The sequence below is a fragment of the Arctopsyche grandis genome, chromosome 2 (genome assembly GCF_051622035.1).
Source record: "Arctopsyche grandis isolate Sample6627 chromosome 2, ASM5162203v2, whole genome shotgun sequence".
Taxonomy (NCBI): Eukaryota; Metazoa; Arthropoda; class Insecta; order Trichoptera; family Hydropsychidae; genus Arctopsyche; species Arctopsyche grandis.
This window is the reverse complement of record NC_135356.1, coordinates 15,190,341-15,206,231: the sequence shown is the minus strand read 5'-3', so window position 1 is coordinate 15,206,231 and position 15,891 is coordinate 15,190,341. Positions and strand designations below refer to the sequence as shown.

Below are 15,891 nucleotides of genomic sequence, written 5' to 3'. Positions count from 1 at the left end.
CAATATATATGGCTGCTCCGTTTTCACTATGGATATTATTTAGTAAATAGTGCACATACTTAAAAATATCATCCAGCATCTCTCCAAACACTGACAAAACATCTCGTGTATATAAATATGTATACATATATATACATATTTATACAGTTGAACTCGGTAATCTAAGCCAGCAATATTATTCAATCATTCCACATTAACACACAACAAATGTTTATTGCAATTGAACTGGACTCTTTTTTTCAGCATTGCTTTACAATATATCACAGTCGACTGCAAATAATTGATCTATGGATGAAACGAGTTAAATATTTATAGAGGAAAGTAAAATATTAGATTATTTTTTCAATCAGTCCATTCCTTGGCTTTGGTGGAACAAATTTATAATGAAAAGCGAGCTCTATTGTATATTCATATATAAATATGTATATGTTGCGGCGAAACCATGAAGTTGCTTGATGAAATTGATTACGAGTAATCGCTAAAGGATATGCTGAATACGTGAATTCGGCAATGGCGTTGCATTTTTCACGAATTGGGCAATTTTTCACCGATTATGCATAATCAGCGATTTTATGGATTCGGCGTAACATATATATGTACTTATATATATGTATATAGAATTTTTTTTAGTTACTAGAATATTATAATTATAAGTATGTTATAAACACCAAATAATAATGATTTTTACACATATATTTTACATATCAGGTTAAACCATCAAATAGTTTAAAAAATGTATGTAACTTATTGCTATCCTAAATATATGGCGGCCATTCGGGCCATTATCTTACATTTCATACTAGTGGCAGTGTGATCAGCAGATTGTTTGGTGAGCTCTGTCGGGCAGGCTTACACCGATATTCTTAAATCTATGATAATAAAAAACCAACAAATAAAAGGCTTAACCATAATCTGTATACCTACTTACACATCTCATTACCAAGCGTGGCTGCTTTGATGTAATGGATTATTATTCAAAAAAAAAAGAAAATTCTTTCTTTTGAATAATAACCGGTCAGATTTAAGATTAGATCAATTTATATGTATACAAAAAATCAAAAAGATTGACAATAGTTTTAATCTATCCAACATATCTAAGTCTAAAATGTATTTTTAAAATTACGGCGCGGCGAAAAATTTCGCCTGACGACACGAAACGCCGATTCGAAATAGTAAAGGTTTGGTAAAAACATCTAAAATGGCGATGATTGTAAAAAATCAATTGTAAACGTTACAAAAATTGTGCAATGAATTTAGTATATATATATAAATAGAAATGAGTATATATTCAATGATTCAAGACCTATTTTTAATTTTTCAAACAGTCTTCAGAAGTCTTCAGACTTTTTTCATTTGTATTAAAAAATATTTCCAAAGTAAAAAAATACAAAAGTCTATGAATAAAAAAGATGACCTTAAAAATTATCATCAGTTTCAAAATGTATACTATATATATGAATTTTTTTTTAAACTGCACTGAATGGAATGAGACAATATAAAAAATGCACATATGGAATAATGATATAACTATATAGTATTTTTGGATACATTCCTCAACCACTGCTTTTTTGTTTATAATAAGTAATCTATATATGAAAAAGTTCTTTATAATTTTTTTTAATTTTTTACGTATTATTTAGATATAAACTTCCATGTAGACAATTGTGCAAAGCAGTGGTCTTAAAATGATATTTCTTATTTTGCTTCCTTTTCTTTTTCATTTTCCGTCTCTTTATTTTCCTCCGTCTCTTTTCCAGTTTCTTTTTGATCCAGCTGAAAAATACAATATATTATAATTAATCACAAATGGAAATATTTACGCACTTCTTGCAACACATATCAACTATACATTTTCAAGATTAATTAAAAAAAAAAATGAATATATAAAAAAATAAATATCATTTATAAAATGGAATAAAAGATGACCTTTTCCTTCTCAAAATCGGTATCAGTAATGAGAATAGGTTTCTCCGCGGGTCCCGTTCCCTCCTTGCCTTCTTTAACGTCTTTAACTGGTTTCGGAAGATGAGAATTCAGATCGAGAGTGGTGCATATGTCGTCCCAATCCGGGAAGCAACGCTCCTTCATGCGCGACACATGACCTACAAGATTCGGACACTCCGCAGTCATGTAGTCTCTCAAACAGTAAGATATTTCTTTATCCACGAAATGAATTTGAGCAAGGTTTGCAAAAGCGACTACGTCCAGCTGTAACACGAATCAAAAATGCATTAGAATGGTGTGAAAAACAAATACAATACAAATTAAATTAACACTAAAACAATGGTTACGTTAGTTGGTTCATCTCCAAAGAAGAATGGTTTGTCGGCTAATATATCTGACAGCACTCTCAGATCATTATTCCCAAATTCGGCAATTTCTTCAGGCTTATGAACACCAATTCCATGCGCTTTCACCTTCTTTATCCCCTGAAACACATTCAATTCGAAATAAAAACATGAATAAAATCAATTTTTGGTTGATTAGTTAATTCAAGGTATATAAATTTAAAAAAAATAACCGATTTGATTTTTCTTATGGAATATTATTTTTATATTCAAAATGTCATAATATGTATGCATTAATCAAAAATGTATAATTTTTGTCAATTGTTAAAATGAAAGTTTTGGGTCGTTAGGATAAACAATCGATAGAAAAGATGTGATAAAGTCGACTTAACAAATTTACTCGTAGAATGCTTAGCAAACTAGTCATATAATAAAGTGAAGTAAAGGATATGATCATAAATCTACTGAGCTAAAATGAACAGTGTCGTGAAAATAAACCCAAAATAAGATCTAAGTACCTTGCGAGCATAGAAAATTTTAAACGCAAAGTTTAAAATAGAATTGGGTATTCTAGTACCCAGCGCGTGTTGCAAGTTCAATTTGCAACCTTTGATGAAGCTGTCGATGTATTTAGTACGCCACCAGGTGACAATCCACAATAAATGATTTTCAATCATAGACATCATCGCGTGCGCTACGTTGCGTTGCTCGGGCGTCAGACCTAAAATCACGATACAATTTTACTATTACATATTATATAATTCAAAACAAATCATGATCATGACGTAGGATAATTTGCATACCCGCATCCAAGTCTTTATTGAACTTTTGCGATAGTTCTTTGATGATAATGGTACTATCGGGAATTTCTTCGCCGTTTAGTTCAACGAATGGCAACTGTCCCTTGCACGATCGCAACTTCATTTTATGATCGATGTTCTGAAAACATAAAAAAAATCATCATAAGTACTTCGAATACTTCACAACACAACTTAATAATAATGTGTACATTATAAATAAATTAAATAAAAAAGGGGGAACGAGACCATCGACCAACATACACGAGAGCGATAAAATAATACACAAAACACAAATAATAGAGCATTCATTTCACTATGAATCTATCAATCAATTAATTGATCACTTCAATACACCCCTATGAACGGTCCATGAGGGGAATATATCTAGAATTGTATTCAATTTGCCTATAATAAACGTTGCCAAGTCACAGCATGATACGTATCAAACGCATGACATACAATAACATCACACAATTTACGAAGTGTATGTGTGTGTGTGTAATTCAATTTCCAACGACAATTTCGCAATTTTGTAATACTATATTTTTCATGTCAATGCTGGGTAAGTTAACAGATCTGAGTTGACAACGATCCACTTATTCCATTTAATGCTGACGAAGTATCCAGCTGTGATTGGGTTCAATTAAACACGTCTCCTAATGTGTAGATCGTTTCAACAGTTTGCAGAATGCCAGAATTAAATATGTAAATGCTTTCTCTATATACAGAATGGCGTAAAAAGACCAGACGATCGTAAATTATAACGATTTTATACGAAAATTTGGACTTTTGACATCCAATTTATATAACTTGCGTATGTTAACGTGCAAATTAGACATTGTTAAACTAAACTTCAGCTGTACGTAGAATAAAACTCAAGCTTTGAAATTATTCGATACATTGGAAAAAGTGGAAGAAAAGTCTGTTTAACGGCGTTTAGTGACAGATGTTTCAAAACTATAAGGGCGCAGGCACACACTTCGTATTGCACATATTAAAAAAGCATGCATAATCTTTGCTATGGCACCCAACCTTAAATCCTTGTATTAACCTAGGTTTGAGAGATCAATAAGGGCGACAACGCACTGGATAGTACGGAACGTCACGTTCTTGGCTCCACGCTGTGACAGCGGGTGATCCCTAAACCGAAATCGGTGTCATTGCACGCGCAGAGTGCATATATTTCTCCTATATTTCTTCAAATATGGGATTCACCGTTATCGAGGATAAAATTTCAACGAAAGCACTCCAGGGGGTGATTTTTTAGGACTGTACACCATGTATATGGGCTATGGGTGCTGCGTTTTTTTCGCATCTTTAAGAACATCTAAAAAAAACGCGTCTCTGAGTGAGTTTTCGCTCTGAGGGTGATTTGAAGAAATGTAGAAGAAACCTATCAAAAAAAAAATAGCCCTTGCAGATTATTCACCACGGGAAGCCAAGAACGTATCCATACCGTTCGATTCAGTTTGTTTTCGCCATAGTGCGGTCAGTTTGTAGCTCTTGATTTGTTAATAATACAACAATCAGTACTTACTCATATTATATTATATGGAGACTTTCTATGGTTGTCAATTAATTGAGTAAAAACTGTAATTTAGTACAAAAACGGTGTTGATGGAAAATAATTAGGGCGTACACACAGAATGGGTTTTTTTTAAATAGTTTTGGACATGTAAAAAACGCTAGTATGCATAATCTATGCTATGGCACCCAGGGTTAAATCCTTGTATTGACATAGTAGGTTTGAGAGTGATCAATAATAATGATTCCCATATTTGAAAAATAAATGTATCGAAAAAAATAGCCCACGCAGATTTTTCACAGCAGGATGTCAAGAACGCGCTGATGCCGTTCGATTCGGTGTGTTTTCGTCCTTATTGGTTCATATTCTCATTTTAAGAATGAGGAAAAAAAGAGCGACCTAGAAAATGAAAACTTTTCTGTTGCGGTCAACTAAGAGTTAATAAAAAGCATTTTTTGAGCAACTATATAGTTGCTCAAAAAAGTTGCCGTTGCAACAAAGCACGTCTGATCCAAATAATTTAGATAAGCAAACAATGCGAATTCAACAGTTGAATATATCCTATACACCTTCTTTCTATTAACCCTCGTCGGTCCAGATTGACATTTTTTATTTATGATATGAAACATGTTGAAAGTTTCAGACTTTAAAGCCTGCAAAAAATTACAATAGTAATTCACACAGTAAAATCCATGCTGATTGTAATTATAAGTATTGTAAATAGGTTTTTGAGCTCTTTTTCCTATTATGCTGTACATTAACATTAGAATAATATAATACTATGATTACTAACAAAATTGTAAAATAGAAAATGATCAGTAGATCAGTAGCTATTAAAATATATATAAGATGTATTGTGAACATAATTAAGTAATAATAAAAAGCATTTAAAAATAAAATAATACGGAGTCTTCTAAATTATAGCCCGTATGATAAATATATGTCAACTAATCAGTTCGGGATGAGATAACAGACGACGATTAGTTATAGTCCCAAAATTGAAAGAAAAACGGGAAAATTTTGTGGAACGTATCTACTACATAAATCGAGGGGAGGGTCGCGTTTTTTACTTGAATAAAAACCAATAAATTCAAACAGAATTTTCGATAAGCGCAGACATTAATCAATCATCGAAAAAAACTAATCCCATATCAGTTCAAATTCGAAAAATAATTAAAATTTACATCAGGATTACTCGTTCCATTTCCAACGAGACACAACTGTTGCTTTTTTATGCACGTATAGACTGTCAGTAAATATAGCATGTTTGTATCGTTCGTTCAATCCCATCAATGTAGATAATGTATAATCCCGTAGATAAATCTCCCGCCATGCGGCTATAATAATCCTATTCATTACAGAGAACTATTTCCGTCCCAATTTAGCATTGAGAAATAATAATCAGCCCACCCTAATTATACGTAAGTATGTATATGTAGTTTTGTATACCATTACGTAAAAATTACGCAAATAACACCGGGCTATTAGACTAAGAAATACATATTCTTTTATTCAATCAATTATGCACACTCGTCTTGACAGATTGCTCCAATGCAACTAGTGTGTTAATAATTATTAATTATATATTTACATTAAACACGACGACTATACTCAAACATTGTACAGAAGTATTACAAGTATTATAGTATACAAGGCAAATACAAACAACGATTAACATCCACAGAGACATCTATGGACAAATTTGCAGCATTTATACAAAATCGGCGAAAATCGAGATGCTGTAAACTCGAATTTTAGCGAGAATTTTTGGAATCGTTGCAATGAAATCAGATCAATTGGCAAACTCCGAAAGGAAATGAGCGACTTTGGAGTCACTTATCCAAGGTTTGGCCAGCAGCACACACCAGGGATAGAACCCGAGACACAATTGAAAGCATCACATTACAAGATTTGTTTGTCTGCTATATCTACATACAATAAATAGTTCGGAACTAATAAATTAGATATAATATCTGATGAGATCGGGTGCGTATCAGAATTTTAAATGCAAAATATTCGAATTTGGAATGAAGGGTTAAAGAAAGGGGGCGCTAAAACACCCACTCCACCCACTGGCTGATCTAACTGTTATTAAGTTTTTATTCCCTGATCCTATGTATGTGCGAATGCTGAATTTTCTCGAGTATTTCAATTTGTTTTTCGAAAAAGTAATTTTTTTACTTTTCTTGACAGGGCCACACCTACCATGTGTATGCAACGCACACGGGCGGCCGAAAGAAATGAGAGTCAAAAAAATTATATTACTTAAAAATACGAAACAAGACTTTTTCGTACTTTTTAAAATGCATTTAGATTCTCTTGTTGTACAACTTGTAACACACTCGAACTATAATTTGAGGAAATAACGGGATAGCAGGTATAGCTTCGGTCCGCACCGAAGTCTTTTATGTTCTGTTATCTTTGCGACTGTCAGATGTATTTCCTCAAGGATGTTGAGTATTGGTTGGTCATCGAAAGAACAATGTCCTAGATGTGGGATTGGGGGTAAAAGCACTATATTTTCATGAATGAACTTTAAAACGTTCAGTATCTCTTGTCGTCTGATCTTGTTCAGAACTAAACGTTTTGGTTTTCTTGATAAAATTTTTATCGTGATTTTCAACACTATATTTCTCACGTGTTAAGATTATTGCATTATTTTTTTTATTAAAATGATTTATGATAAGTTTGCACACAGGCGGCCGAACTCCTAGGCACACCCGAGTTACAAATTAGTACAAGTTAGTAGATAATACTAATCGCAATTGTCGGAAGGCAATGATCAAACTCGGGACTGTTTGAAGAAAGTTGAGAAACCCCGTCCTGCACAATACAAATCGTTTAAGCCTAAAATTCAATACGTGTATGTACGTGTTTTTTGATCAACGTAATATAGCCGCAATAAGTAAGGGTAGTGAGAATATATCCTTTAGAAGAAATGTATATGTACATATGTACGTAGATATCGATCGAAAAGAGGAGTTTCGCGCGCGTTGTCGACAACAGTTTTTTTTATTTTTTCCGGAGACTGTCGAGACGTTGGCCCTAAAAAGGGGGAGTGTTGGCAGCTCCCGGAATCTCGCGTTCCCGGGAACGCACATCCCGGGCAATGAATCAAGTTAACGACCGGGTAGTTCGCGCAGGGTGGCGCGCCCTCATCCCGCGTTCCCATGGCAACGAGCTGTATTGATCCCCGGGATACGTCGGGGTCTACGCCCTCAGGAGCCCCGGCGCCCCCCCGCCCTCTCAAAGGAGCGCCACCGGACAAGATTGGGTGCCGGGAGATGACCGGTCAAATCGAAACGAACCAATTCTGAATGGACCAAAAGTCACTAGAAACCAAATCACTGAAGAGTTCCGGGTTCGCTCCCCACCCGAAGTAGTAACATTTATTTGATTTTCACGACCGCGTAAATCGACCGTTAATGTTGACTCACGTGTAGTAAAAGAAAGGTTGTAATTAGACAAGCGTATTTTTAGCACTATGAAATAAATACGATTTTTACACATTTATGTGTGTATTTTCCAGGGTTGTGGAGTTCCTTCGATTAATTTACCGACTCCGACTCTTGTTTTTACATGCCTCTTCTTACTTCGCCTTACGATTACAATTCAGTAAAAATGTTGGCTCTTATCCAAACGTTTTCATACTTTGCCATTTTACTCGGTTTGGTCATCAATATAAGTGGAAGTATCATCCGCAATTGCGATTGGGAAAAATAGTCGTAAGAGACACGTTTTTATGATTCGACTCAGACTCCTACTTTTTTTTAAGATTTGACTCCCCACTCCTACTTGAACGATTTTAGTAAGTTCGGCTTTATTATTATTATATTGATTAGTAATGAAAATAAGTAACGATTTACGATAATTCACATATTTTGTTTAAATTAAAAAATTAAATTAAAATGCTTAAATTAAAAAAAAATTGGCAAGAGTAAGAATTTTTTACAAAAATCGAAAAAATTATTCGATTATTACTTTCTTTCTACACAAACGCGAAACTATTTGAAATTTAACTATAGCCCAACCGCTGTAGGATGACCCCATTTCGACCTTGTTCTACTGTGCACGGAATGCTATTGGTCGAGAGGCGGTGTAGGAGACAGCATGTAAGTTTTTCATAAGTCTCTTCCTACAGCAGACCAACTATAAGTATATAAAAATCAAATAGTAATAAGCATTGCTACTCACGACACCCAGCTAAAAAAGGCAATAAAAAGGATTTTAAAGAATTTGACGAATAACCACTGAAGAAGCACATCCTATGACACTTTATTATAGCGCTGTAAATCTATCCTAACATTAAGTATACGAATACTAGAAATCCACCAATTCCCTTTCCTTCCTCGATTCGCAAGCCAATTGGAAACTATTCATAAGTATGTATAAGCATATTATGTATCTTTCCCGAGTCATGATAGATGAAGCTTCGTCGTTCGAAATCGAATATGCATTACCAATCAAATTACTGTTCGCTCTCTATTTGTCCCGTTCAGAATGTAACGGTATCTTTAATGAAAGTTTCACTCTTGGCGAAATGAATAGCCAACTTTGAAGAAATTTTAAGATTATATAATGTTGTATATGTACATATAACATAATATAATCGAATACTAAAACTGACACGATAATTTTAGATTATTCAAATTAGTCGAGGGATTCGACGGAGAGACGCTCGAAAGATTATCGAGTAATTAACTATGCAAAGTAAACAGGATTACGTTATAAGAGCACAACATGCTTACATCGAAAATAGTCTAATTTACTTTATATATAAAATCGTGAAATAAAAAGAAACATTTCTTTCGAAGAAATCGTCAATTTATAAAAACAATCCAAAGAATACACATTGAGTTATTTGTTGAAGCAGAATACATACAAATTACAAACTGGAAGCAAAATGTTTTAGAAAATGAAAAATCAACTTATACATAGAGAACTTAAGTCGATATAAAAACATTCTAGAACTTGAGTTCTAAAAAAATCGCTTCATCCTTGAGGATGAAGCGATTTTTTTGTTGTTGAACAAATCGCTGTCTACAATATTTACATCGTAAAACAGAATATTAAATTTTATTTGAAAGGGTACATTTACTCTTGAATATAAACAACCCTCGAATTACGCAGACTTTCTTTCAGACGGTAATGGAAAATGTAAAATTTCTTTGAAGTCACTTCGTTTAAGTACGTCTTTTCTAAAATATAAATAAGAAAAATGATTTTAATAAAGCTACAGATTTTCCAATACCGTTATACTCAACTCGCTAAATTGCCAATTTCATGAAAATATCACAAAAAATATAAAACGACATTTTAATAAATTAATGTCAAATTTAGCTTAACATTATATTTATGTTTTGAGAGATATTTCTCGAAATAAAGAATAATAAGAGGCTAAAAAAACGGTCGATAAACGTCACGGAGAAATACGAGAGGAAGTATTTTCAAACGTGTCTAATACGATATTTTTTCACCGTCGTAATTGCGGATGATACAAAATGGGCAAAATGGCAAAGTATGAAAACGATCGGATAAGAGGCAAAATTTTTCCTTAATAGTAATCGTAAGTGAAAGTAAGAAGAGGTTAGTAATAAAATTAAGCTAATATCAAATATAACGGTCCATATATATGTATGTAATGAAAGCGAGCTCTCTAGTTTTGATACAATTGAAAACAGTCCGATACAAATATCGTATCGAAAACGCATCTGTGATATCCGTTTCCAACTTTCTATGAGTGGGCCGTAATTCTTGTTTCACGCATACAAAGTGTTAACGAATACGACAACAGCTTTAAATAAACAGACTGAGCTTTCAAGTTTACAGCAGTGGTTTTAAAACTTATTGCTACTAGGCCTCCCTTGTAAAAAAATTTAGTTTTAGTGCCTTTATGGAACGTTGTATGCTTGGCATAACGAGGAAAGACAAGAAACAGCATACGTAGATGAGAAGTATGACAAGGGTAGTGCCATACTTCAAGGGTAATGTCAGACAAGAGATTGAAATGGCAATGGGCGGGCCACGTGGCTAGAAAAATGGACAAAAGAAATGCTAGAATAGTACCCAACAGAATGCAAAATGGTAAAAGAAAGACCGCAGGGAAGACGGGTAGACGATATTAGGAAAATGTGTGGGATGATAGGGATGAGAATTGCGCAAAACAGAGACTAATGGAAGCATGTTAGAGGCCTCCAGCATCCAATAGTGGATTGCGAATGGCTGTAGATGATGATGATAATCATGTTATGTTATAAACTAACTTTTCGCGCCTCTTTTCTAGTCTAATCCACGCGCCTTCCAGTTTGGAAATCGCTGGTTTACCGCCTTTTATAAAATAAAGGCAACAAATTAAACGGTCAGAATTTAAATCATTTTTGGGTCAGAATAAAAATCAAATTTCGGTCAGAATTTTAATAAATAATCAATGGTTAGAATAAAAATGGTATATGGTCAGAATAAAAATGATAAATGGTCGGAATAAAAATAATAAATGGACAGAAAAAGGTAACAATTGGTCAGAACCAAAAATAATAAGATGGTCAGAATGTGAAAATTAATAAATGGTCAGAATATTCAAAAATAACAAGTACTCAGTCAGCAGAAAATAAAAGTATATAGACAATATTGCAATTAATTAGGTAGATGTTTTGTTGAAGAGGGTTGTAGATAGTGCATGAGCGCATGCGAACTGTCAATGCATCCGAATGATACTCGTTTGACGTTTGTTTGGCTGTTTGTCGTCTTGACCACTTGTACTAATCTTCAACGTTGCACGCACTAGTAATGATTGAAGAGCGGACCCAGAGCGCGCTGTTCATTGTTCACATGTTGTAAATCCATTGTTAAAGGTTTGCCGAACCTTTTTTACAAAGCATTTACAATAATGGAACAATAGACGGCGCGCTTCCGGTCCTACCTCTAGTAATGATACTAGTGCCAACTGACAAAAATGAATCTGACCATCTGTCAACATAATTCTGACCATTTAATACAAATTATGACCAATCCAGTTTAAATTCTGACCATTCAATATAAATTCTGACCATTCAATATAAATTCTGACCATTCAATATAAATTCTGACCATTTATTCTAGTTCTAGTATTCTGACCGTGTAATATTAATTCTGACCAATGTAATATAAAATCTTACCAATGTAATATATAAATATATTCCGAACAAAAACGGATTAAAATTCTGACCCGAAAAATACGAGCCTAAAATAAATATCATTCGGCAAAAGTGAAACAGCTTTGAGAAGAAGCAAAAGTCCAACTGAATGCAATGGCATACACGTGTATGCGTGTACGCGTTGAAAATTCCATTCATACCGAATCCGAAAGCGAAACAATCAGTCGTTTCGTGACTGACAACATTAGACCAATGACACATGTGCGTGCACACTTATTGACGTCGTCGTTAACATAAGAGAATTTCTCGGGTTTTTTATTGCATTCCACACTCAATTAACAATGTATTCATTCGGTCGGTCGACGACTGCATTCACAATATGGAAAATGATAACACTGCATACACAATGCAACTGACCGAGCGTTTCTTGAATCAGACTTGGAAGGGTTGACGCGCATCGAACACTAACTATACATCAGATTGTACCGTTTAACGATGGAATCGTAAAACATACATACATATGTACGTATGTACGACCGACCGTATTGAGCTGAATTTTGACGTAGTTCTGTATAAAGTATTCAATCCACACGATGTGGTTATAACCAGTGCACTTCATTAAGCTTTTCATTGCACGTATAAAATGGTCAGTATATGCATCTTGAGAGATCTGGAAATGTAACTCTTTGTAGACACTGTTACATTTTCGCCCCCTTTGTATGTACAGCGACATTCAAACGAAAGTGACCGTGGACTATACATACAAATGTGTGAAACGAATTGGGTTATGGCAAAGACCCAATTCTTACGCCTCGACATGTGCACTATTCAAATTCAAATCCATTCATACAATTGTAAACAGACGGTGTATTTTTGTATGTATTTACTTTGTACGGTATCGATCGTTGATGTTACATTAATGTGTTGTTACATTAATTTTTTTTAGTTATTAACCCAGATTACATACGTATATGCCCCAAATTTCGTATGCTTCATGTATTTTTTTTAACTGTTGAAATTATTATTACATTAAAATTTTACGAATGTTGATCGAACTCTTTATATGGATGTATGACTTAGTCAAAAATAACAATTTTTAATTGGACTCGGTTTAGTATATTTTTTTTTCATTTTTAATAACATAAGCATTGGACTAATGACTCATCAGTGATGAGTGATGTCACCCGATTCCCGTAAACATGGTATTTCAACAAAAATAAATAATTCCAATACATACGACAACAGTATATAAGTGTCTTTTCAGGGGTAATATATTCCAACTGTCGTTTTAGGTCATTCATATTCGAATACAATTCAACTAGTACATTAAATCAATACAAGCGCAAATACACTTTCAACAATGTGCGCCAGTTGTAATATAAAAGTTGAGTTTTGACAGCTCTATGTTTGCTGGATATTACGAATAAAAATAATAAGTACCATATTAAGATAACTCTAAGAATGTGTTCAAAACAATAATGTGACTTTCCAATTGAATTTAATAGTCCAGTGACGTTTTCACGAAAACCTAACTTCTTCATCTAACCTGGTACCAACTTATAGTTGAACTGTATTTTCAGTTGATATATATTTTGACTAGTTGGAATATAACTCGCCATATGAATCAACTGATGTGGGTTAGACGGAATATATTCCAACTACACATTTTATATTTAAAATTGCATTTCTCATAAATTTATTTCAGAAAAGAACAATATATTTTTGTTGAAAAACATACTATTATAATATCTGAATATTTCTAACATTTTGATATTTTCATGAACGAGATACATATGTATTTAAATTTCAAACAAAGGTCATCACTGACAAAACTTGAATTTAACAGACGCAAATTCTTGACGCATAGTGCATCATTAAAAGCGAGCAGTTTTTATCTTCAATGCACTATAAGAAATGTGTCGAGCAACAATCATTTGACATTAAGAGTTAACATATGTATACCCTACAATAGGAGTTAAACTGGAATCTTTCAATAGAACCAGTGATAATATAATATAATAATGCTGAATTGAAATGACCGATACTGTACCGCGCGCGTATAATGAATGGGTTATACAGGTGACGATAAAGGATGTTGTAAAATTTAAGAGCGGTATAAATTTAGACACTCGGTGGCACGGTGAGGTAGGTTCAGGTGTCTTCGTTTCAATTCATCAAGTATAATAGGTCCATCTTCGTCGTAAAATGCAACATAAAATACTAAAACGGCGTTCCCCAAACTGTACCACCAGACAAAATACTTGAAACATTGTCAATCGACATCCTGCGAATCAACTTAAAATATTTATCTCAAGACGAATTCCATTTATCTCAAGAGGGCAATCCATTTATTTCAAGAGGCAGGTGAGACCTTCTTCTCACCTCTTAAATAACATACATACCTACAATACTATATATACGATCTGCGATTGATTCTAATAGGCGAAACTGAATTGTGTCCACACTTAGCTAATGATTTCATCTTTCAGACTATTGGAATAATACAGAATGTTCCCTAATTATAGTGTAATACTGAATGTCTATTGATTGATATGGTAACCAATTAAATACATACATAATTATATATACCATTTATCAAACATAACTTCTATCTACTGTCGCGTACAAGTTACAAAACATTATAGAGAGGGAGAGTCAATTAAAAATTTGATAGAATATTGTATTGTTACCGGAAATACGCATGCATGTATGTACATATGTACGAATATTTCAAAGAAAATTAGCTGAATTAAATTCTAAGAATCTTCATTCCACCAACTGAACTGTGGAATTAAATAAATAATGAATGTTAAAATAAAATATTTTTATTAGTTCCTTCGGCCCAAAATTAGGTCAAACTACATTGTTGCAGTTAGAGAGAAATCTTACAACACCATATCTACATATTAAGTCATGCTTTTAAATGTTTCTGCGTAATAACAAAGCAATCCAGAATATGTATGTGTATTTTCAAAAATATGTGGAAAACATCGTTATTAAGTTACGACGAAAATAAGAACCGACACAAGTTCAAGGATAGATTTGTCGGCAGATTAATCTCCCGTAAGGTTTCTGGCTGCGTTACTTAACATGGATAGACGTCATTTAACATAGAGACCATACGAACGACTTTTCTAAAAAAAATATTCCATCATGCACACTCGTCTTACAGATCACTATACAGATTAAGAAATATCAATTATAAATACCTAACTATTATATATTTTTACATTAGACACTATGGTCTATGGTCAAACATTGTACAGAAGTATTGTAAGCATTAAACAAGGCAAATAACGATTAGTATCAGCAGAGGAATTTGCAGTATTTATACAAATCAGCGAAAAATCGAGATGCTGAATAACTCGAGGTTTGCGAAAGAGGGTGTAGGAACTGTTTCAATGAAAAACAGATAAATTGGCAAACTCTGATAGGAAACGACTGACCTGGAATCACATATCCAAAGTCTGGCCAGCTCACCATCCACTGCTGGATGAAGGCCTTTCCAACACGCTTCCACTCGTCTCTGTTTTGCGCAACTCTCATCCATCTCACCCCACACATTTTTCTAATTTCGTCTACCCATCTTCCCTGCGGTCTTCTTTTTACCCTTTTGCATTCTCTCGGGTACCATTCTAGCACTTCTTTTGTCCACCTTTCGTCCCCACGTATTCTGCTTCCTGTCTTTCTTCGTTATGCCGAGCATACAGCGTACCATACTTCTTTGAGTGATGTGCAATCATAATACAATGTAAATAAAACAAGTATTGTGCGTATGTACGTTAAATACAACTTCTAGTATTTGAAAGACCATTACACGTATGATTAATAGAGATATTATTATATACCGTTACGAATAGAAGCCTTATTTAATAGACAAACTATTATTCGCTGAGATTCAACAACTACAAATCTATATGTCATCTGAAATTACATTTCGTCATCACGTGACCAAAGCATTGTATCTGTATACGAGCAGAATGCAAGCTTAATTGCGTATAAAAGATGAAAGCCACGCCCACGTTAAAATAGCCCGTCAGTTTTAAGACCATGAAACTCAACCACAGGACTTGTTGCAAATAAATCATCCTCTCCCTAATCACCTATTCACCGAACAAAGCACGATCTTCCCGACATTTATACCA

The 15,891-nt window shown here is 33.8% G+C and overlaps 1 protein-coding gene across 1 annotated transcript in view; it reads right to left on the bottom strand.

The window, feature by feature from the left end:
- Positions 1-1,542: 1,542 nt before the first annotated feature.
- fax (failed axon connections) overlaps positions 1,543-15,891 on the bottom strand; it is a 43,972-nt gene continuing 29,623 nt past the window's right edge. The window contains exons 2-6 of the mRNA XM_077445874.1: positions 3,092-3,227; positions 2,807-3,009; positions 2,292-2,429; positions 1,927-2,208; positions 1,543-1,773 (exon numbers count right to left, since the gene is read on the bottom strand). Of these exons, the coding sequence (XP_077302000.1) occupies positions 1,696-1,773; positions 1,927-2,208; positions 2,292-2,429; positions 2,807-3,009; positions 3,092-3,227 (837 nt within the window). The 3' untranslated portion in view covers positions 1,543-1,695. The remainder of the gene's footprint in view (positions 1,774-1,926; positions 2,209-2,291; positions 2,430-2,806; positions 3,010-3,091; positions 3,228-15,891) is intronic.